Genomic DNA, 26,170 nt, shown 5'->3' with positions numbered 1-26,170 from the left:
CCGAACCGGTGGTAGAATCTTTACAAATAGTCAACTGACGTGTCAAAAGTGCTTGTAAACTGAGCCTACTTGAAATAAATGATTTTTGATTTGATTTGATTTGATTTAAGATATTGTTTACGGCTCTACTAAATCATTCACGTTTTATTTAAATTGATCATAAAATAAACTAGAGTACAATTTTAATAAATACGCATGCATAGTATGAAAATCATAAGCTGTAGCGTTTTCCATGTTCTGTGTGTGCGCTAAATTCTTGTTGAATAGGTGCTAGTTACGCCAATTTAAAAATTCAGAGAAATAAGTTTTTGGATTTTTTTTTTAATAATTTAACGTTTTACGTTTCAAATAAAACTATATAAAAATATCAAATATATTTTATTGAGACTATACGTAATATTACATTGAAATATTTTCTACTTTGTACATTCAGTTTCATCTAACGTTACCTATTAACATCAAATGTCATTCTAGGAGTAAAATTTCATTCAGATCACCAGCAAATCTGATTTCGTGCAATCTAGACTTTGAACTCTGTCTCTCAGTGTAATGGGTTGCGAATAGCGAGCAACTTGTAGATCGGATGCAAAATCCTGTACCTCGTTCGCGGGAAAAAGACAGTATGTTAATAAAATAGTCTCTATTGCGTCGCGTTTAAGGTTTCGGCGTTTGTTAGAATTGGAGATGCGCCGTTTTGTCGGATGGGAAGCGTTTATCATGTGGGCGGGTATCGATCGTTGCGCGAGTGCGCGGCAGGACTCTCGGGGTAAAGCGGTAAGCATGGTCACTTTATCATCAAGACGTCGAAGCATGCAAACGTTGCTAGCTCTTCTCGCCGTGGCGCTCGCGTGCGCGCTTGCCCGCCCACCAGGTAGGAATACTTTTTCATGACAGCAATTCCTTTTGTGCGAATTATTTCATTGACCCGCCGTGCGATTTTTTTATTTAATGTTTTCAAGCGAGAGCTCAATATTATACCATTTTCTGACTACTTGTGATCGAGGATCTGACACCTGTTACATTTTGAGTTATTGGTGTTATTCATCGCTATATGTTTTTCATCTGCTATTCATTTGTCGATAATAATTTTATACATTTCTTTTAAAGATTATTGTTTAATCCCTTGTTGTGTGCTATAATTGCGCTTGTGTTAGTTGTTTATTTTCTTACAACGACTAAAGTGAAATATTGTATGCAGAATGATATATGATATATTTATTCAAGTAATTTAATAGATAATCATTAACTATTTTTTAAATTTTTAATTTTATTATAGAGCTTTTGTTTTTGCAATAAAGGTGTTACAATTCAAAACAGTTTTCATTTGTTTCTTATCTAACACGATACTGTAATGTATTTTATTTATTTTAGTTTCCTTGTTTATTATTTTAATAGAAATTATCGGCAATGTTTTATACTAGCAAAAGCCCGCGACTTCGTCCGCGTAAAAATCGGTGTAAACTTTTTTTCCCCATAATGTTTTATACCTATGTATTTTTATGAATGTGTTATTTACCATGTTTCACTCCAATGTACCACTTTTTAACCTTATAAAGGTATCATTTTAAAAATACTAGAATCGCATTATCTTTAGAATTTTGCTGGCAGTACCTACACATACCAACTTTTATAAATGTTACTTGAAAAATTAAGGTATTTATAAAAAAAAACTGTCAACAACCCCTATATTACCACCTTCTATTTTTATTTTCACGATAAAAAATACCAAGCTTTCATTTCATCATCATTTTGATTTCAATACACCTATCGATTACATCCTCCTCCTTAATCCGACCCTGTTTCTCAAAACAATTCATTATTAACAGACCTCTACCAACTATAAAACTACCTCCCTGCTAAATTTCAAGTTGGTAGCATGAAAAATTAAGGACTTTCACACAAACTTACGAGAGCCTTTAGGCCTCCTTAATCCACAGACCCTATCGATAAATCCATTCCTAGCAAAAGTAAACTAACTATTTACTACCTCCCTGCCAAGTTTCACGTTTATAGCACAAAAATGTGCTATTATAAACTATATAAACTTGCAAGAGCCTTTAGACCTCCTTAATCCGGCCCTGTCGCAAAATTCGTTGGTAACGGACGTCTACCAACTATATATCACCTCCTTGCCTAATTTCACGTATAAAGCATGAAAAATGAACGACTGTCATATATACTTGAGAGAGTTTTCAGACCTCCTTAATCCAGCCCTATTGCAAAATGCATTTAACATACATTCACTAACTGTTAACTACCTTCCTGCCAAATTTCATTTTTGTAGCCTAAAAAATGTAGGTCATTCATTCAAACTTTGAAGAACCTTTAGGCCTCCTTAATCCGGCGTTGTCGTAAAATTCGTTTGTAACGTATGTCTACTAACTATTATACCTTTCTGCCAACTTTCAAGTTTGTAGCATAAAAAATCAAGGACTTTCATAGAAACTCGCGAGATAGCCTTTAGACCTCTTTAATTCAGCCCTATTGCAAAATCCGTTCTTAGCAGATACCTAATAATTGTAACCTACCTCGCTGCCCAATTTCATCTTTATACGACAAGCGGTATAATTAATGACCTATCGCATTTATCTTTTATCCTAATTTATAAATGCGAAAGGTCATTCATCACGAAATCTCGATAACCGCTTGACGTATACAGATGAAATTTGGCAGAAAGGTAGCTTATAATTAGTAAGTATCTGCTAAGAACGGATTTTGAAATGGGGCCGGATTAAAGAGGTATAAATGATCTCGCCCGAAAGTCCTTAATTTTTTTACTATGCTACAAAATTGAAATTTGGCAGAAAGGTGGTTAATAATAGTTGGTAGACATCCGTTACAAACAAATTTTACTACAACGCCGGATTAAGGAGGTCTTAAGGTTCTTCAAAGTTTGAACGAATGACCTACATTTTTTAGGCTACAAACTTGAAATTTGGCAGAAAGAAAGTAGTTAACAGTTAGTGAATGTATGTTAAATGCATTTTGCAATAGGGCTGGATTAGGGAGGTCTGAAAACTCTCGCAAGTATATATGACAGTCCTTCATTTTTCATGTTGTAAACGTGAAATTAGGCAAGGAGGTGTTATATAGTTGGTAGACGTCCGTTACTAACGAATTTTGCGACAGAGCCGGATTAAGGAGGTCTAAATGCTCTTACAAGTTTATATAGTTTATAATAGCACATCTTTGTGCTACAAACTTGAAACTTGGCAGGGAAGTAGTAAATAGTTAGTTAACTTTTGCTATGAATAGATTTATCGATAGGGCCTGCGGATTAAGGAGGCCTAAATGCTCTCGCAAATTTGTATGAAAGTCCTTCATTTTTCATGCTACTAACTTGAAATTTAGCAGGGAGGTAATTTTATAGTTGGTAGAGGTCCGTTAATAATGAATTGTTTTGAGAAACAGGGTCGGATTAAGGAGGAGGATGTAATCGATAGGTGTATTGAAATCAAAATGATGATGAAATGAAAGCTTGGCATTTTTTATCGTGAAAATATAAACAGAAGGTGGTAATATAGGGGTTGTTGACGGTTTTTTTTTATGAACACCTTCATTTTTCAAGTAACATTTATAAAAGTTGGTATGTGTAGGTACTGCCAGCAAAATTCTAAAGATAATGCGATTAAAGTATTTTTAAAATTATACCTTTATAGGGTTAAAAAGTGGTACATTGGAACAGTGGTAAATTCTTCCCACTAAAACGGTTAAAAAGGCGTTAAAAGATTTTTCAGTATAAATCTTTCATGCTCTAGGTTAATTTTGTAAAATTGTTAACGAACTAATGTGTAATGTGTAACATTTAAAATATTATTGGGTTTAATAAAGAAAAAATGTTTGCACCGATTTTTACGCGGACGAAGTCTTGGGCGTCCACTAGTAAATTAAAATGTACAAATAGGTATTGTACTTTATTACGACTGTTTTTAATAAGAAAGTTTGATATTCAAATGTAATTTTACTATCATACTAGCGTTTTATCGAGAAGATACGATCGCATAGATATTAAAGCGCTAACTTGATGTTAGTAACTATCAAGTTTCAGTAGAACTTTAAATCACTCAGAGTTTGCCAGTAGCGTAATAAGCAGTCAAGGCGTACGTTCTAGTTGAACTGATCTGAGCCATTTTAAAAATAAATAAAAAATACATCATTTTGTATTTTGTCAAAAACAACTAAAACTGGGTGTCGACTAGGGCCACGCGGAGTGTAGGGTTCCGTAAAATAAATTAGCACTTTAAACTTTAATAATGCACAAACAGATCTCTGAATTGAAAAATGTGCAGTCATATCCACAATATTCTTTTTGAAGACCTATCCAACGGTACCTCGCATTGTGGCGTGAACGAGATAAAAATTATCCTTAGTCTTTAGACCGCATCTAAATGCAGGGTAAGAACCCGAAAAAAAGGTTTTTTTTTTAATTATCTTTTACCTCTTTATAGGCTTGATTCGATATATCTACCTATGCCAAATCGCAGCTTTCTAGTCCTAATAGACTCTGAGTTTCCTTCAGTGGTGGATTTACAAATTTGCCGCCAGTAGGCTGTTCGATTTTTACCAACCGATATTGTCCTCTTAGTATAAGTTCAGAAAGCCATTTAGATCGAAACTTTGTTCCTTCTCCTAGAACCATACTTGAAGTATCATTCGGTTAAAAATCGCATGTACTCGTAGATAGTTTTCGAAAAAATTCAAGCGCCGCTCGTAAAAATTGAAAACTTATAAGCAATTAACTAAAAATAAAACAGGGGTTTGGTTTTTTACTTATATCTCAAAAACTGTGTAAGATATTTCCAATTTGAAAAAATTCAAAAAGAAGAGGAAAATTGCTAACAAAAACTGTAACCTTTATAAATATGGCCAATCATTTATTGAACTAAATATTGCGCTGAAAATGTGATTCTGCCGGCGGCTGAAACATGGACATGTCGCCGCTAGTAAAGATAAATTTTATTTTTTCGAGTACTAAATATTAATTTAAAAATTTTAATAAATTTTTAGGATAATTTCAAAACAGCGGAACAGACTATTCAATAATAAAGACATTTTAGATTGTTTTCAAACAGTTAGTGACTTGTAAAACCGGAGACGTTGTGCCATTACTAGATCGGCAGTGGAGAAACTTAACAAGATTCGGAATGATAGGAGAATCACCAAAACCACCAAGGTTCGACTTATGAGGTGTCTTGTCTTTCCGATCTTTTTCTACGGTACGGAAACGTGATTCTTTCGTCTACAAGACCGTCGCAAGATCAATGGTTTGGAGATGTGGTGTTGGAGACGTTAATTGAGGATTCCTTGGACAGCGTCCAGAACCAACATTTTCATTCTCAATGAACTAAAGAAAGACTATCGTCGACTGTGCTTTTACGGGTTTTAAAGTTCTTTGGCCACTTCTCCAGAAAACACGATTCAATTGAGCGGTTGGTAGTCCAGGGCCAAGTGCAACCCGCTGGACAGATTTAGTCAAGTCTGCTACACAATCATCCTTGGCGGACTCATAATGCAGCCAATCGCCAAAAGTGGAGGAGCAAAGCACAGAAGGCAAGCGCTCATCGCTGCAACCACGACCACTCTTCCAACAGTAAACGATTAAGAAGAAGAAGAAGAAATAACTATATTTTTCAGATTCTCTGTTTTATAAAAATTAACATAAAACTTTATTAATGTTGTCGAAAACTTAAAATTAAAGCTAAGAAGAAGAACGAGGAAGAAGCTAAAGAACGAGGGTTCCAAACGCGCCACATTGCACAAAACGAATACCAAATTAGAAGAGCTTCAACTGAAATGGCTAAGACATCCACCGTACTCCCCGGACCTTGCTTGAGAACTGATTTTTTTTTAATTTGGGTAACTTCTTGCAAGGGAAAAAGTCAACTTGGATGAGTCCAAAGCCTTGAGAGATTTTATTGATTCCCGTCTGAATAGGTTTTTGGTAAAGGGATCAATGAACAACCTATAAGATGGCAAAGGTGCATAGATAGCCATGCAATTAATTAAATAAACATATTTAATTAACATAATCATCCTGGCTCTCTAGCGTAGAAATGAAGCCAGTATTCTTGCCATCATTCCACGTGGGCATATTTTTTATAGTTATTAGGATATGTTAGCTTAAGTTCCTTATTGCATTATTTCTCAATAAAAAAATATTAATATTAAAAAAATCTTTATCTTCCTTCCCTTCCTAAACGCCAATTCCATATTATTTAGTTACACCACAAAACCGAAACCGAACTAAAACACACTACAAAAACCAATCAATGTTAAAATCATCATCAATTTTATTTCCCTTTCACGTGTTTCAATGTTAATGCACATACTCGGATTTCCTGCGGGAGCCATTTTCAATTTGCATATTATTCTCTCAAATCGTTGAAACCGTATGGCGTAAATGTCAACGCAAACAAGCTTTTAATCCATTTCCATTAGTGTGATTAGTGTAAATCCCGTAAGAGTGCTGATTTAGTTTTACATTTTAGGCTAACGCAGCGCAATACGCTTGCGACGACTTTGTCCTTGTGATATTTTTATTAAGTGTTAGTGTCGAGAAATTGGAATGGGGATGATGAGACTTTAATCAGCTCTTCAACATAAGTTCCAAATAAACATTTCCAATCATAGTTTATAGTCCAGAATATCTGCCGAGTTTAATAATTTTCACTTCGCTTCACTTGAAACTGCGATTACGAATATTGGCGAGCAAAAGCTCTGGCATAAAAACCATGACTATGTGTTCATGATGTTCGGGATGCTTCTTCTAAATTTCGAATTACCGTAATGGTCGCTAACCTCCGTATCACTTAAATGAGATGAACAACCTTACCTTACCTTATGAGCCGATAGACGTCCACTGCTGGACGTAGGCCTCTTGCATGGATCTCCAAGCACAACGGTCTTGAGCCGCCAGGATCCAGCGGCTCCCCGCAACCCGCTTGATATCCTCGGTCCACCAACACTGAGCTTTCCGGTGAAAGAACGATCACATCAAATGTCAGCAATGATTGACGTTCAGACGTATTCTCCAAGGTACGGGATGTAACTTTATAATTCCGGGCTGTTAATAAGACAGACTCCTTCTCAAAATGACAGAAATACCAGTATTTTAAAGACACTAGGAGGAGGAGGTAGTGGTAGAACTAAAATAGTTACGTGATTAAAATTAATAACGACTTATTTATTATCTCCACTGGTAGTTGCGGTTCGCTGGATGTAGGCTTCATGTTAGGTATCGTGATATATGTTCAGTTGTTAACATGATGCCTATTAGTTAGGTCTCCCTGCGGGTCCGTAATTGGCTAAACGTATATAGCTCGCGATCAGATTACCCATTATATCGACAATAACGACGTAGAGTTAATAATGTCTTATTGACAATAAATTCCAATAGTTATTTTTGAACGCGGCCGTCTGTTATACAAACTAGTGCAAACCTCAAAACGGCTATCGAGTTGTTGGTTAGGAGCTTCGAAGAGGAGAGGCTTGACGTAAAGCCGTCGGTCATGCTGATGCTGGTGCTAATACTCTTTTATACGGTGCCGGTCTGCTGTCCCATCGGACTATGAGACTGAGAGAATAGATAGGGTAGGGGTAGCGTATTAGTAGGATAGGGTAGGGGTAGAGTAGAGTAGGGGGTAGCGTAGGAGTAGGATAGGTGTAGGTAAGGGATAGGGTAGAGGTAGTGTAAGGGTAGGCTAGGGTATGGGTAGGGTTGGTTAAGGGTAGGGGTAGGGGTAGGGTAGGGGTAGAATAGGGGTAGGGTAGGGGTAGAGTAGGGGTAGGGTAGGATAGGGGTAGGGTATGGGTGAGGTAGGGGTAGGGTAGGGTAGGGTTAGAGGAGGGGTAGTGTAGGGGTAGGTAAGGGGTAGAGTAAGGGTAAGATAGGGTAGGGTCGGGGTACGGTAGGGTAGGGTAGAGGTAGGCTAGTTGTAGGGTAGGGGGAGGGTAGGGGTAGGGTAGGGTTAGGGGGTAGTAGTAGGATAAGGTAGGGTGGTAGTAGGGTAGGCAAAGGGAAGAAGTGCAGATAAGTCGAAGAAGAGCGAAGCTTGACTGGGTCAGCTAGTTCTGTATAATTATGATGTCAAACCATTTACAGTTTATTTTCCGCCAGTTCTTAAAATGAAATCCAATTGTATCCACTACTTGCTCAAAGGTTTCATTCAGCATAATGGAAAATTACAACATCTGTGATTGGTAATTAAGTTTTTGAAGCTGGGCACCGTGTCCGAACTTTGATCTGTACTTACATATTTGACTTTCATTCTGAGCGAGCATATTCTTTTGTGAAAAATCTATGCAACGACTAAATGAAACACCGCTCACATTCAACTGCCATTCGCAGAAATTTCGTAACGCTTTGCCAGTTCAAGCTCAGTGTTTTACTTTGATCAAAAGCGTACAAATGCAACCCCTCAATTTACGAGGTGAACTCCAATGTTGTACCGAAATTTTGATGACTCGTTCCATCATCGTTTCAAAGTTTTATTATAGTTTTAATTTTTTTTAACTATTTTATTTTATTTACAATTACTTACACCTAATCAATAATATTTAACTAAATTAACTACCTAAACCTATTTATAGTACATATAAACTACATATTATAAAAATAAAAAAGGAAATGTAAAATAATATTCTATGAGTTAGGCGTCGTTGAATTCATGCGATTTCTTTAAAAAGATAGAAATTCTGAAAGAAATAGAGACATTATAACCTGAATTAACACACAGGCTACTTTTTATCCCGGAAAATTCATGGTTCTCGTGGCATATTTGTTCCACCGCAATTACTGAACCGATTTGGTTAAAATTTAAAATGAAGACAGATAATACCTGGATTAACACATAGGTTATCCAGAAAGAAACCATGGTTCTTGCAAGATTTGTGAAAAACTGATTGTAATGAAGATACTCGTATAAACTCTTTTACCCAAAAACTGTTGGATTTGGCTATTACTTGGAAAAAAAATTGTGGAAACCCTAAAATCGTGGAAAAAGATCCGGGAAAGCAAGTTTATATAAAAAGTTCCACTTTGAGCAAATCAATTATGTCTAGCAAATACCCGAATTTCAAATTTCAATTTTTTTATATTTAAAAACCCGATGTGGGATGTCGCCCGCTATACAATATCCGTTTTTGGCTGTACTTTCTCTGACAATTGTTGTGGTGTTACCTACTTATTTTATACTAACGGACACCCGCGACTTCGTCCGCGTGGAAATCGATGTTAAATTTCAACCCCTATTTCACCCTTTAGGGGTGGAATTTTAAAAAGTTTTGAATTACATTACTTTTAGTATTTTTCTAGTAGTATAACTTCCAATGTTTACAAATGTAACTTGAAAAACAAAGGACTTTCCATACAACCTTTCAACCCCTATTTCACTCCCTTCTGATTTTATTTTCGCAACAAAAAGTTTCCTAAAACCTTTTCTTTATAAGGGGCTCAATTTGTGCCAACTTTTATTTGAATTAATTTAGTAGTTTCAGCGCGATGCCCGAAAGTCAACTAAAAACACGGACAGACAGACAAAAAATCCAAAGTTTTTTGGTTCCGTATTGATTATATTATAATGCCCTCCAATAAATATTTTCAAAATGTCTTCAATATACAGAATTTGACCTATTACAGTTTTATAATAAGTATAGATTTATGTTTTTCTCCGTTAAATGATATTTTATATATATTTTATGGCAGCTAAAAAAAGTTGGCGATAATGTACTTTATTTTCGTTTAACAAGACTAATTAAAAAAATGTGTGAAGCGGGCTTGTCGCCTCTGGTAAAATTTTAAATATCGGTAATACGATTTCGATACTTTAAGTATTTTCAGGAGAGCTTTCCAATATTTTTTTTTAATTCCAAAAATAGTTTTAAGGTACACATTTATATATGGATATACCTTATTATAATATTGAAAGAAATAGTACTGACTGACTGAGAGTTGAATTTGTTGTGTAATTCTTTATGCGTTACTTCGGATAGGCGGGGAGAGTGACTTAAGTGGAAAAGGGGAGTGTTAGTTAACTGTCAAAGACGTCTTTAACCCTACACACATCGTTCACGAGTGCGTGACTCCACTCAAGTTCATTCGTTTCCCTTCTAGGGTCGTATTTTGGGTGATTAGAGTTTGATTTGTTAATTAAATTGTCCTGACAAATATTGTGAAAAACCTTTGTTCTACATTGGTTTTCTTATTTTTTAAATCCACTTTTGAAGCTTCTGCTAAATTGTTAATGTAAAAAAGTAATACTCTTGTCGCATTGCCGCGTGCGGGATTTGTAATTTTCTAAAATAATTGATATGCTGTTTCAAATGCATGACACATTTATGCATGGCTGCTGAAAATGGCTAACAAGCACTTGTTGACTAAAACATCCTGCTAATAATATAAACGCGAAAGTTTTTATGGATGTTTGTTTGTTATTCTTTGACGCCGCAACTACTAAACAGATTTGGCTGAAATTTGAAATGGAAATTGATTTTACTCTGGTTTTCATCCCGGAAAATCCACGGTTCCCGAGGGATTTGTGAAAAGTGAAAAACTAAATTCCACGCGGACGAAGTCGCTAACGTCCGCTAGTATTATTATAAAGTAAGACTACCGATTTTTTTACTCAAATAAAACGTTTTAGTGCTTAGCTAAAAAGAATTTAAAAATGGGTTGTTGTTGTTTTTATCTTAAGGAACATCGATACTCCTTGAAATATATTTCCATAATGATGGATTTAGCCCCGAAAATCACATAAAAAATTCATTTATACGACCATGGTCAAAATTTCCACTATTCTACAACGAAGAATTTTAGAATATATTAAGACTAGTGGGGGCTCAAGACTTGGTCCGCATGGAATCTCTATTTTCCTTTGTCACGCCATAACTTGAGAATGACTTTTCCGATTTCATTCATCTTTTGTTTTGTTTCCTCATTTTTTTATTTCAATATTTTGTAAAATGTTCTTACGAAATAAAAACGAACAAAAGTTCCTGCGGAATTTTTATGATGGTATGGATGTTTGTTAGTCTTTCACGCAAAAGCTACTAAATATGTATGACTATAATTTGGAATATATACTGGATTTTTCTTATTACCATACTTACTTACTTACATATTATCATACTTCGGTATGTGTTATGTACCCATCCCAGAAACATATCACAGAAAAATCAAGGGTTTTTGCGGGATTTTTATGATGACATGGAAGTTCGTCATTCTTACAAGCAAAAACTACTAAATAAATTTGATGAAAATGGTAATAGATTATTCTATATTAACAGATAAGCTACTTTTTATTTGTTAAAAAAAAAATTTCAACTCCTGCGGGGATTTATGAAAAAGTGAGTTTCACGTGGAAGTAGTCGAGAGCATCGGCTAGTTAATAAATAAATGAAAGATTTATAAGCTTAGCAGTTAGCATAATTGAATGGAAAGTACTAATAACAATTATACAGTTTTGCTCCATTTCTCTTGTGCAATGAATGAGTTTGAACAACAATTAAATACCTATTCCAGTGTTTACCTAATTGACTTTCAACTTGCACTACGAGTTGTAGCACTGTGTAGGGAGGAGAAAAAGGGGGTGGAGGAGTAAGGGTGCCGAAGCCCAGGGTAGTTATAGGAGGCAGCAGTTTATACTGATATTTTAATGAGGTAAAGTTTGTTAGTTTTAGGGGGTACTGGTAATCTCAAGATCAACGAAACCGATTCTAAAATTCTTTTAGCAGTAACAAACGTCTGTAGCGCGTCATAGGCTATATTATATCCCCATATTCCAACAGGAACGGTAACCATGGGGCGTCTGCTACTACCTATATGTTTTATGGTGTAAGTAATGGACCACAAAAGTTGTCATTGGAACAAAGTTCTTTTATGCGGCTTACAGTGTAGAGTTTAGAGAAGAGTGAACTGGCACAAATCATCACGTAACGCTAAATTGCCAAAAAAAGTACGATTGTATAAATCATCACGTGACGCAAAATCTTACAAAATACCATAAACAGTAACTACTATAATATAAAAATTAACTTATTCAAACTAGCGAAGCTGGTCCAACTTCTCTTTGACTTATGTGTACTTCCTATCTACCCCTACCCTTACCCTATCCCTACCTTACTCCTACCCTTCCCTACGCTACTCCTACGCTACCCAACCCTATCCCTACCCTACCCGTACTCTACCCCTACTCTTTTCCTACCTCTACCCTAGCTTTACTCTTCAACTTAAAAAAACCCTACTCTACTCTACCCTACCTCTAACTTAAAAAATCGATTTACGAATCGTTTGTATGGGAATACAAAAAATTTAAGTTTTAGAATTTTTTTTTTAATTTTCTAATATTTATATTACACAAACCTTGTCCTAACATTAACGAATACATAAAACCAAGAATCTTATTTGGTGCAATCGCTCAAAGCTTATGCGGTCGCGGTGCGGACGACTAACGGACGGCCACGAGTTCGTCCACGTGGAATTCAGTTTTTCACAAAGTAGGGTACCATGAATTTTTCCAGTATGAAAAGTATATAAATTAATCCAGAGTAAAATCTATTTCCATTCCAAATTTCAGCCCAATCGTTTACGTAGCCGCAGATCAAAGAAGGAACAAACATACACACTTTCACACAAACTTTCGCCTTTATAATATAGTATGATGACTTATGATATACGAGTAACACCATTAATCTTACTTGTAGTAAACTAAAATTGTTTTCTCGCTGCTGATGGCGCTACTTTAGATGCCATAAAAGGTCCTAATAAAATGTTTGGGTCATTGACACAGTAAAACTAATTGTTTACACCGGCATTCGATTTCTCGTTACGAACTGAATTCGCATAGACGACCCTGACACGAAACCCGTGTTCTACGAGTACAACTGTTTCACTCGATTCACTATACTAGGTGATGGCATGATACGCTAATTTTTCCTTTTTTTTTTTGATTTTCTTAAGACTTGTTCGCAATCGTTTGTCAAAATTTGCAATTTTTCATTTACAAAGTAGTATAATGTACACTTTCAATGGACTGAGCATTTTTAGCGTTACATAGAGTCGTTAAAAGATGAGAACATGAGAAGTATAAGATAGTAGCTGACGCCGCGCGGTTTCACCCGTGTGGTTCCCGTTCCCGTAGGATTACGGGGATAATATATAGCATTTAGCCTTCCTCGATAAATGGGCTACCTAACACTGAAATAATTTTTCAAATTGGACCAAGTAGTTCCTGAGATTAGCCCGTTCAACCAAACAAACAAACAAACTCTTAAATTTTTATAATATTAGTATAAATTATTTTTATTATATCCTATAACATATTCACTGATCCGCCTAAACTTTGAACTAAGAGAGTGCTATCAGATACGTAAGTGGATTATTGCGTGCCATGTCGCAGAATACACAAGAGAGTAGGAAAAAAGTAATCCACCTATAGGGCGGATTAATAAAATGTTTTCGTCAATACACAAAGGATATCTGTAATATACGAACCGTAAACATGGCGACGAAACGATGCAACTAGTAAACGTAAATTGTGTAAATTCATCATACAAAATTAAAAGATTTTGAGAATTTTCGGTTATTTTTTTAATTTTCGGTCCTTAATAACGTTGGATACCACGAGGCGAGTTAATGTTAATTTATTTTATTTATTTATTTATTAAGTTTGCTAGCGACTTTTACATATTTTTACACATACAAAATTAATCAACTTATGAACTAACATGCTTAGCGTATGCAAAATCGTAATTAAGCAAACATTGCTTGCAAAACCACTTTCATCTAATAATGCTACAAAACTAAACAAAATACTTATATTTTACAACTAAATTATAAATCTAATGTATCCTAATTAAAAGCAAAAAAAATGAAATATGTAATATGTATTTCTTTATATAAAACTATATAATCAAAAATTAATAGGAAAAAAAACCACATCAATAGCCAATAATTTTGTATGTTGCATATTGAATGACATAATTTCGCATTTAATAAAGAGGTCTTCATGAATAGAACGTCGCGTAGTTAATAATGTAGCAAAGCTCTATATTAAAAGACTTCCTTTTATTGGAAAAGATGCGCTGTAAAGTTACTTATTACACGAAGCTACTTATTTCAAATAAGGTCTTTCAGTCTTCTATAGAGCTGTAATGTTTTTTTTATCCATAAATAAGTAAATAGCGATTGGTAGCGATGTAGTTTTTGTTACATTCCCAGTTTGGCAAATAATACATTATGGAACTGAGGCTTAACCTAATAATTATACAAATTATGAACACGTGGAATTGTAGCAAGAATACTCAGGCCTCATTCGAATAATTTTTTTTGGTTGCATGGGTTCGTTTAGTATTTTTTATTTTGTATATTGGCTCTGCTGGCCTTTATAATCAATTAATTCAATTAATTCACTATTTTGGTCTTTATAATCAACCTATTAAAATTAACATCAAATCAATTGACAAAATGAAAGATATCCACCAATAGGCACCGGATTACATTTTGTTACATCGATCTCCTATTAAAAAGTGGATGCACAAAACGTCGCCACTCAATAAGTGGAAAACACAACTTCTTGGCACTCAATACAAGTAGTCAAATTTGCAAATCCAACCTTAAACCCAATCCTTAAGGTTAAATTTGCTCTGAATTTGGGATTTTATTGAATATTTGATATTTAAAGGCCTTGTTTAATTTTCTTTACCAATAATTCTAAAACTGTCCAAGCAAAATTGACCAGTTTTTAAGTGAAATTTTCTACATGATTGTGCGTTCTTTTATTATAAGAGGTCAATGATAGAATCTCAATTTCGTATATGTCAACTATTACGTCATTGATAGTGAATTAGCCGCCGTAGCCAATGGTCTGATGTGGTGGTAGGCATCGAAAAGACTAGGCCATTGGGTTGTTACTAAATTATTAACAAAGGCGTACCTATTGCCAAGTGATTTAGCATTCTGGTACAATGTCGCGTAATGACGGTATTATGTCGGTTGAATAAACTTGTAACTACGTCTTCCGATTAAGTCCGCTACCATCTTAGACTCCATCGTCCTTCAACATCGAGTTAGCCATTAGATAGTAGTCAAGAGGTAATTTGCCACAACTTGACATAAAAAACGTGTGCATCTTGCAACGTCTTGGACAGAAGTGATAAGTGATATTCACGGCCTCTGTAGCGCAGTGGTATGCGCGGTAGTTTTACAAGACGGAGTTCCTGGGTTTGATCTCCAGCTGGGTCAATTGAGGTTTTCTTAATTGGTTCAGGTCTGACTGGTGGGAGACTTCGACCGTGCCTAGTTACCACCATACCGGCAAACACGTACCGCCAGACGAGTTAGCGTTCCGATACGATATCGTGTAGAAACCGAAAGGGGTGTAGATTTTCGTCCTCCTCCTAACAAGTTAGCACGCTTCCATCTTAAATTGCATCATCAATTACTATCAGGTGAGTTTGTAGTCAAGGGTTAACTTGTAAAAAATAAAAAAATGTGGTAACTTACCTGATGAAATATTCGTGAGAGTAAGAGAAGCCAGACCGAGTGGCGCCGTAACACGTTACGTTACGAAGCGGTTTTAAAAATCTTAAGCCAGCCGCATTGGATCCGTATTAGAGCAGTGTTGGTGATCCAAATCCCTTTTCCTTTAAAAAAAGAAGCCTGGGCCATGTAATAATAATAATAATAAAACTCATTTATTCAGCTTAAGACTGGACAGAAATAGTTAAAACTAAATTTACTTAAAAATTAAGATAATTATAACTAAACAAAAAACACGACTGTAACATGTTGATTGTTTTTCTACAAACGTTATCGTTTCAAAAGCTGACAAAATGTATGGAAATCATTGATCCCATCGACAACTTGATCACGTGATCTGTCTATAATTAATGAAATTCTCATACATTTTTTCACTTTCGAAGTGTTAGCGATTGTAGAAAGAGAATAGACGTGCCACATGGCTACAGACTCAGGCCTCGTAGAGGGCCGTTCAAACTGTAGATTTATTTGAATAAGATAATGTAACATAGCTTAACATGATAGTAAAATCGTGTCGAGTAGTTTAGTGGAACGTAATCCGATGAAGTTGAAGATCAACTCGAGACATATTAGATCGAGAGCCTGTAGTAGGCAGACATGCCTCATTATATAAAAGTCGAAACTTTCTCAACACAAGCACATAATATAGGTAAGTAGGTACGGTAGCCAACTATAGAATTTGGACCGTGATGGCTTTGGCAGCAACAGGTTTCAAGGGTCTTCAATTGTCCAAATGTTTTTTATATTTTCAACGGGATATTAACAGGAGCAACGATTTTATACTATAAGCTACAGTATTAGCTTTAGAGCCTTAACAGCTCAACGGTAAAAGCGGTCGAACACATCACCGAGGGTTGGTGTTTCAATGCCTGCCCCGTTGGTCTACTGTCGTACCCACTCCTAGCAGTCTTTCCCGACTAATCGGATGGGAATGGGAATATTGACCATAAAGATATGGCAAATGTTTTTTTCAAAAAAGATAAAAGAAAAAAAAAGAAGCTATGTTACGTGCCCACAAAATCACCGCAGAAAGTGAACCAAATTTAGCTACTCCACTGAGCGCACACGTGCAAAATTATGTATTTACTTACATTATATACACAACTCGACATTGTAAGCAATATTGAAAAATCTTTAACTGTGTTTTTCGAAGGGTTGCCATGAAGCTAAGTGACTGGCGATTGGGGATATGATTTCTGATATTATCCCGAGAAATAATTGAAAAGGAATACGCTTTTTATTTGGACGGTTGAGGGTCTGGACCATGGAAACCTACATACATTTCAATACAAAGTCACCATAATCTCTATAATTGTCTACCGTACTTAACTGTAATACGAGCGTGGGTTGACAAAGTTTTAGGCTTCATAATGTGAGGTTTATCTAGCCACCGCAGGCTATTGGTCCATATTAATCATTGTAAACGCGGATATAGTAATGTGTCTACACTTTACTTCACCTCACTGGGTGTTAAAGATCGTCGTCTTAGTTGATTAATATGTAAATGTCGTTAATATATTCCACGATCGATATTTTATAAATAAACTCTGTTACTTGTACCAAAATTTTCCATTTTCACACATTTGACAAGCAGGCATGGTTAATTAGGTCACTTCATCATTCGTTCTATGTCATTGTAGTTGTTTTTTTGTTTGCTAGTGTAAATCACCTTTTAAAATCTTTAAACTTAACTTAATTATTGTATTTGACTAATTTATTAATTAATAATTTCTGTACACTAAAATTTATATGCGGTTTTCACCACTAGATAACGTGAGGTTTATGAGGAAAGCTTTAGTTATTTGCCAAGCTTTTATAAACTGGTGAACTCTGACAAAACATCACGTATTTGATTTGTGGTTGCTTTTATTAAAAAATGATGTTAAAATTTTATAATTTGTGGATATAAAATTTCGAATTTGTGACGAGACTCTATTCGAGACGAGACGAGACAAGACGAGACGAGGGAGTAGTTCATGAAATGTATTTATCTGTGAGAAGGTGGAGTAAGCAACTGAGGTCAATAAATTATACATTCTTATAATAATTGATTTCATTCTGTAAGATGTACTTACTGAACAATTAACGTATTGTTGGTGTAGAGTAGGTATGTCATTTGTTGACAAATTAGACAAAGAAATAAAACCGGCCAAGTGCGTGTCGGGTCAGACGAGAATAAAATCATCCTTATTTTGACAAGAAACCACAAAGATATTTATTTAAATTGTCATTTACATACACATGCAGCTTTCTAGTTTTAACAGAATCCGAGTTATCTTACTGACAACTTAATCTAATTATCAACGGAATTTGTATGCAACTTTTTTACTACTTTTTTACTTTGGAAAAGTACGTTTTTTGAGTTGGTCGACTCTATCGCAATCGCTACTTATTGTTATAACTTCGTTTGATATAACTTTCTTTTTAATTTATATTAAGAAATATAACTTTCTTTTTAATTTTGTTTGACAGCCGCGTGGCGCAGTGGGTAGTGGCCCTGCTTTCTGCATCCACGCCGCGTTCGATTCCCACAACTGGAAAATATTTGGGTGTTTTCCAGTGTCTGTGTGTATTTATACATTATATAAGTATTTATAATTGTATATTAATATTATAATATCAACTATCTTAGCACCCATAACACAAGCTACTCTGTATGCTTACTTTGGGGCTAGATAGTGATGAGTATTGTTTAAGTATATTTATTTATTTAATTATTATTTATTCGTTAGATTTCCGATTTCGGTAGTAGGGTCAAGTGCAATTATGATTTTAACGTCTAATTATACCGGCAAAGACGTACCGCCAAGCGATTTAGCGTTCCGGTATGATGCCGTGTAGAAACCGAAAGGGGTGTGGATTTTCATCCTCCTCCTAACAAGTTAGCCCGCTTCCATGTTAGACTGCATCATTACTTACCATCAGGTGAGATTAAAGTCAAGGGCTCACTTGTAAAGAATAAAAAAAAAAAACTACAAAAAGGTCTTATTTTCAGCTGTCGCGGAGGCCCCTCCGGAAAATCCAGCAGGGCCTCCACAGCAGGGGGTCCCGAAGCCGTATCCGCGTGGTCTCCTGACCGAATACGCCGTTCCAAAAATCGTGATACCCCGCTACATCGGCAACGAAGAGAAGATTCGCAATGAATTACCTCCGGGTAGTGACCTCATTGACCAGGTAAGAAATTTCATTCATACAGGTTAATGAAAATTCAGGCTCCTAGTTATATTCGTCGTCGTCGTCATCAACCCATATACGGCTCACTGCTGAACTCGAGTCTTCTTTCAGAATGAGAGGGGTTAGACCAATAGCCCATCACGCTGGCCCAATGCGGATTGGCAGACTTCACACACGCAGAGAATTAAGAAATTCTCTGGTGTGCAGGTTTCCTCACGATGTTTTCCTTCACCGTTTGAGACACGTGATATTTAATTTCCAAAAATGCACACAACTGAAAAGTTGGAGGTGCCTGCCCCGGACCGGATTTGAACCTACACCCTCCGGAATCGGAGGCAGAGGACATATCCATTGGGCTCACGGCTCTCGGTTAGTTATATTCATAACGAAGTTATAGGGGGTTAAAATGGCCTGAACTACTACAAGAAAAGGATGCCGATCACGATCATGCCGCTTCTTTGCTCAACTTAGCGGCCCCTCAGATTCATTTACAAAGAATTTCATGTAAAGTTAAGCCAATACGTCTCATGGAAAGCCAACTATACAAGCCTATAGATAATACTCTATCAGAGTTTAGCGTTCTGCGTAAATTCTAATTTTAAATTATCTACACATCCTAAAATTTTGTCACAGTGTACGGCACGACGTTTCTTTGATTTTTAACTCATTACACCATCTTTTTAGTTTTTTTATACGTTAATAAAACATAAAGTATACTCTTTATATACTTGAACCTCGATGTAATTTAAAGTAGTCTAATAACATCATATCCTAAAAATTTGAATGTTCTATCATTATCAAAACCGAATTTATCAGGCTTCAAAAATACGACAAATCGTTTCGAGAAAAGATATCGTTATCGCTTTGGCGAGGCCACTGCCGTAGTGTAAAAGCAATAAATACTTTTAAATATTTATTTAAAAGTAAATAAAACAATATATTTATTTAACAAACAAGATTACATCGATATTTTTTATAGGACTGGTACCTTTACCTTCAAGTAATTGCTAGACCTTTATAAGATGGTCCTGAAAAAAACACACGGAATCAATCTGTAACTCAGTATCCTTCATTAACTTAAGGCGTACGTACGTAATTCTGAGTTACGTAGTTATATAAGCAATAATTAGGTACATGTTCTTGAAGTTGCAAGACTTTATAACTCTGCCTTACACAGTCACTGAAAGCCGCCACTTCAAAAGAGGTTGTGTGAAACTAATTTAGATTATTATTTAATTTATGAGGTCTGGAGAAAATATAGAACTATTATAAACTTTATAATTGGACAATTCAGGTTTTAAACTTTGTTACTAGCTCTCACAGCTACGGTGGTTCAAACTCTAGGTATAGTTGCTAGGTATACTCCACCATGTAGACCTGTAGAAAGAGTATGGGCTGATGCTTACGTATATATTCCCTAAGGAACTAACCAACTACAAAACTATCCATACCAAGGATTCCAATTCATGATCATCATCATCATTATCAACCACTGCTGGGCATAGGCCTCTTGATTTCCTAACATCACCAGCCGCCAGCATCCAGCGGCTCCCTGCTTGATGTCCTCGGTCTATCTAACCAACACTGCGCTTTCCGCTGCGGAGTCGCCATTCCAGCACCTTGGGTTCCCAATGTCCATCGGCTCTTCGAACTATGTGCCCTGCCCATTTCAATTGCATTTTTAAATTATGAAAGTCTTATCTTATTATTAGTGATGTTATCACTAGTTATCACTTAGTTAACTGAATAACTGTTAATTTGTTCATCAGAACGCGGTCACAGAATTCCATCATTAAGCTAGTCATAGAGCAAAGATTCCACTGCGTATCATTAGGCGTTGCTCTCTGTAATCACTGAACAAAGGTCAAATTATTCACCGTTTATTGAAGTTCAAGGTGTTCAATATTAAATTATAGTGAGTGACGGCTTGATGATCTACTATCAATCAGTGTAAGAAACATATGTATATGACCGTACACACCAGGGCTACCTCCTTACCAGCCATATCAATGATACGGGCCCCCAGACTACAGAGGCCCCTTACGTGTGCTATAATTAGTAAAATATAATCCACAATCTCCTTTGGTTTGAAGAACCTATGTATATAATTCCCGTACATTCATAGGTTCAATTAACCCCCTTTATATTGCCCCCCCAAGTAATTTTGATACAGGGCACGCCAAGCCACTGGTACACACAATAATATACCCATGTCCAGCTTTAAGGAAACATGTTCACCTAATGTTTATATGCGAGTTCATACTAATTGAATTAGTTACGAGTCCAATGGGTCATCATCATGGCAAAATATTGCTTTAAGAACATACTCGTACGTTTGGAAATTGACTTGAAGTAAAATTAAAATTCTAAATTTATTTATTTCAAGTCGGATTAGTTTAGCTTCAAGCAATAAACTAAGCCTATTTGAAGGTCAGATTTGTAGTAACCAGTGACTCTGCCATTTTCTAGATTTTCTATCCAGAAAATGAATCTACTGAGAAGAGCCGGCAATAAACTCAGCAGTTGCGCTTTGCTTTGAAGTGCACCGACAACGTGACCGTAACAACATAAGGAAATGAATTTCCGGGTCGTTTAATAGAGTTTTGCGAATTGTTTCATGGCTCTTTTTTAGGTTATGAAAATCGCGATTTTTGATTTTAATCAACTGAGAATATTTTGATGTGTATATTTTTAGGGACTCTATTACTAATTAACAAGTTTTTCTATTCGTTCAAACCAATAAACCGTTGTGTTATAAATGAATTCATCGAGCGAACGAACATTGTCAAAACTTAGTATATTCGACTCGAAAAAACTTTACCACTGTTTATAGGTTATACATAAAGTATGTCTCGACTTTATACTATAATTAGTAGTTCGAGCTTCGGGCGGATTTTATCTATTCTGTACCTTACTTTATGTATAAATTAGATACATAATTATTACCCTATGCCATTCAAATCAATTTTTTCATCAACCACAGTATATTTATACCATATACATTAAGTCGCCTGTGTTTACACTGACAATAATAAAACTACCCTACCTACCGAAGGTAAGTTTGAAGGCTGGTCGTGAGTACCTGCTTTCAAACTTGCCTTTAAAGCAAAACAGTACGCAGGTTGTATGAGCACGGCGAACGGCTGTGGTAATTCTACAGGCGAACTTTTTTTTTTTATTCATTGACATGTTAGGTTAGCCCTTGATTGCGATCTCAACTGATGTTAAGTGTCGATACAGTCTAAGATTGAAGCGGGCTTAATTGGAAGAGGAACGAGTTTATTCTACGCGAGCTGACGCCGCGCGGTTTCACTCGCGTGGTTCCCGTTCCCGTAAGAATATGGGGATAATATAAAGTCTATAGCCTTTCTCGATAAATGGGCTATCTAACACTGAAAGAGTTTTTCAAATCGAACTAGTAGTTCCTGAGATTAGCGCGTTCAATCAAACAAACAAACTCTTCAGCTTTATAATATTAGTACCATACCTTTGACGGTTTCTACGCAGCCTCTTACCGGAACAATAAATTGCGTGGCGGTACGTCTTTGCTGGTAGGGTGGTAAGACTTGAGCCAATTTAGTAATCATAAGGTACTAAACTATGCCTAGCTGAGAATTGAACCCAGGACCTCTTTATTGGGGTCTACAGCAACACCAACTTGATAGGTCGTCAAAGTTTTTTTATGTAGAGCCTTAAAGCGTTTACTCTAGCGTTAGCAGTATTCGTTTTACGGAGTTCGAAAATTTTAATCGAGATTTCTTTTGACTGGTTTTGTTTTGTTTAAAAAAACTACTTTTGCACAAATTGCAAGTTTTAAATAATATACTGTAGATTTACACTTATATTATAGAGGTAAAGTTTGTAGAGGGTTATATCTGCATCTACTGAACCTGTTTTGAAAATTGTCTGAATTGGAAACACTAGGTCCGTGAAGTCTGAGTACTCGCTTTCTTTTTGAAGAAATCGCAAAACGATTAATTGACGCTTCCCGTGACCAGAAGGCTGGTCTTTATTTCGGTCAGAGTATCAGTATTGCCTTAAAACGTGGTTACAACAACAAAACTGCCAGCTTTCTGGGGAATTTACTAATGACCACGGAAAATATAATGGAAAATATCAAATGAAAAATCCAGTTAAGAGGATCTCAAATATATATTTTTAGTAATAATGGTTTAAATATAAAATAATCAATCAAATCCATTCACTATAACTGAAATAACATTCACTGGGTTTTGAGGTAAAAACGCTCACTGACTCCTTTAATATATTTATACATGTGAGAGGAAACAGGACTTTCACAAACACCCCACAACGTTATTCAAACATTTGCTTAATCGATAACAATGTGTACATAGTATTTCGCTCGTAAAATATTACGTGATATGGCTTTTACCCAATAAAAATATTTAACTAGCTTCACATAAAATACATCAAATTGTCCTCGTTAATTAACCATCACAAATTAGTTATAGAATGTTAGGCCACGTTTAGATACAACTTATACATCACATCATCACACTATCACACTAATATAAAAACGAAAGTTTGTGTGTATGTAAGTATGAAAGTGTGTAAGTATGTTTGTTCCTCTATAACGCTGCGGCTACTGAAACGATTTGAAATTTGGAATGGAAATTACTTTGGATTACCACATAGGGCATTTTCATCACGGAAAACCCCATGGTTCCCGCAGGATTTGTGAAATACTGAATTCCACACAGACGAAGTCACGGGCGTCCACTAGTTTTTACAATAAAAGTTGATGGACCGCACATATACATCTTATCATAATATATATCTTATACAACTCCGCATGACGCAGTGGGTAGTGACTCAGCTGTCTGTATCCACTGCCGTGGGTTCGATTCCCACACCTGAAAAATGTGTGTGTGATGAGCATGGGTGTTTCCCAATGTCTGGATCTATTTATACATTACATAAGAAGTACATTACATATGTAGTATATAAATATATATATGATAAACACAATCCATCTGAAAAAATCATTAGCGAAATCTTCGAGACCATAGCCTAGCTGGTTGACTTTATACGCTTCTAATTCAATTTGGACCGATAACAATAATTTCTTTTATTTGTTACCGACAAAGTTTGAAGGTATAGGAATAGTGATCGTAATTATTTATTAATCATAATCTTGCCCTTTGTCAGGTCCACGTAAGATGAACATTGATCGAGTTTATTGAGTTAGCAAATCAAAGAAATGGCGAAACATTTAGTGATTGTAAATTACTCGTAAAATACTAATTGACCCAGTAAACGTTGATTTGCCATATCGCTATAAATAAATGGGTGTTGATCGTAGAAATGTAAAATTTCAAGCTGTATGTATTTTTCAATGCTAAATCATAGTTAAAAAATATATAAGGGTGTGTCACCCTTATTATATTTTATGGGTATGAAAAATAGATGCTGACTGATTCTCAGACCTACCCAATATGAATACAAGTCAAGCTGTTTTAGAAGAGTTGGACACCGCGACACGAGAATTTTATATATTAGATACTAGCTGACGCCGCATGGTTTCACCCGCGTAGTTCCCGTTCCCGTAGGAATACTGAGATAATATATAGCCTATAGCCTTCCTCGGTAAATGGGCTATCTAATACTGAAACATCAGCTTTCCAAAAACTATTGCGAAAAAATTTCAATTCGATTTTCCGCCACAAACGGCTAGAATGTTCTTGTCCTTGTATTTTTCTATTTGTATCTCAAGTACAATCAATCAATAGGTAATAAGCATTGTCTATGCCGCGCCCCAACCTAGACCTGATTGATTTCCATCCAGACATGATTGACGTCAAACACAATCTTATCTCGTATAGAAAAACACGTACCATAAATAATGCAAAAGATACAAAAAATTATACGAAACCTTCAGTCTTCCGGGCAACAAAGAATCGACACTATTGTGTAACTACAGGCGCGTCTATTATACTTTCAAAACTGAATACCCGATTTGTTATCTTAAAAGTACACGTGTAAACATGTGAAGGTCCCTGGAAGTATATTGTAAGTGAATATCATATTTACCGTCGGAAATATCACTTTACATATCTGAGTATCACTTCCAAGCATTTTCAAATTCCAAGCTACAGATTGATTCGATATTGCAACTATTCATACCGTAAATGTAGTTTGACTTCGAGGAATTGCATTTGTATGTACGCAATATTACTTGAAATTCTTACAATTGACTGCAACCCTACCTTAGCTCTATTTCTATTTCATATTGAAATATCAAGTTAATATTGTACGAGTATACAAATACTACAACAACAAGTAAAATGTCTGAACAATTCAATTCTCTGGTTTAATTTAGTTATTAAATTTCTTATTTCTTAATTAGTAAAGTGCCTAGAAGGCAGGCTGTATTGCAATACTAGTTCTCTGACCGAAATATAGACCAACCTTCTGGTCAGGGGAGTCGTTAATTAATACAATATAATCACTTTCTTCTCAATGATCACATTAATATTATAAAGCCGAAACTTTGTGTGTGTGTGTATGTTTGTTCCTCTTATACGCTACGAATGGTAATAGATTTTACTCTGGATTGATTGATGATATTATAATTAATAAAAATATTAACCATATGTTTTTAAATTGTGACATTATTAGCTTACGAGTATTCAAATGGCTCAACCATTCCATGAAGGAGAAGGAATTTAGACCCGTTCTGATGAGATAAACTCAAATTCAAATTCAAAATAATAAAGACTGTGTAGCTATAACAATAGTCCAACGGTGCCTAAACTATAAAGTTATCGAGGAATTTATCACCATCATCATCACAACAGCCGATGGACGGCTACTGCTAGACATAGGCTTCTGGCATGGACTTCCAAGTACAACGGTCTCGAGCCGCCAGCATCCAGCGGCTCCCTGCAAACCGCTCGATGTCTTTAGTCCATCAACACTACGCTTTCCGGTGCGGGGTGACTATTCTAGCACCTTGGGACATCAACGTCCATCTGAATTGAGAACTTTCTGGCCTGCCCATTCAGCTTTGCGACTAGCAGTGACTTTGGTTCTTTGCGGATCTCCTCATTTCCGATTCGATCACGGAGAGAAACTCCAAGCATAGCTCGCTCCACCGCCCGCTAAGTAACAGGAAGAATCGAGGAACTGCTATTTAATAAATCATATAATTAGCCTGTAGTAAATAGATCAACAATTACAGCCTCTTCATATTAGCGAAGACATTTGACGAACGCCAAAATTGGAAAAACGTCAACTTTTAATAGAAATAGATTTGATGGGTATTTCAAGGTTTGTAATGTTAACGATGTTATTTAAGTTATTTGCCCGGAGTTCGAATATTGGTATTTATTACTGATTCACGTAATTATGGTTAAATATAGTTGAGGATTATGTTATCCTTCATATTTTATTTTCTATTCTTTAAATAGAGTTGTTTATCGCACATTCAAGTGATATTAC

At 35.7% G+C, this 26,170-nt stretch overlaps 1 protein-coding gene across 4 annotated transcripts in view; it reads left to right on the top strand.

The window, feature by feature from the left end:
* The first annotated feature begins 775 nt into the window (after positions 1-775).
* Positions 776-26,170, top strand: part of LOC112055107 (uncharacterized) — a 52,514-nt gene continuing 27,119 nt past the window's right edge. For all 4 annotated transcript variants that reach the window (XM_024095109.2, XM_024095110.2, XM_024095108.2 and 1 more), the window contains exons 1-2: positions 776-871; positions 18,531-18,709. In XM_024095109.2, coding sequence (XP_023950877.1) covers positions 781-871; positions 18,531-18,709 — 270 coding nt within the window. In that variant the 5' untranslated portion in view covers positions 776-780. The remainder of the gene's footprint in view (positions 872-18,530; positions 18,710-26,170) is intronic.

This window comes from Bicyclus anynana, chromosome Z (assembly GCF_947172395.1).
Source record: "Bicyclus anynana chromosome Z, ilBicAnyn1.1, whole genome shotgun sequence".
Taxonomy (NCBI): domain Eukaryota; kingdom Metazoa; phylum Arthropoda; class Insecta; order Lepidoptera; family Nymphalidae; genus Bicyclus; species Bicyclus anynana.
Note: the sequence above shows the minus strand (reverse complement) of the source record. Positions and strands in the feature narration are given on the sequence as shown.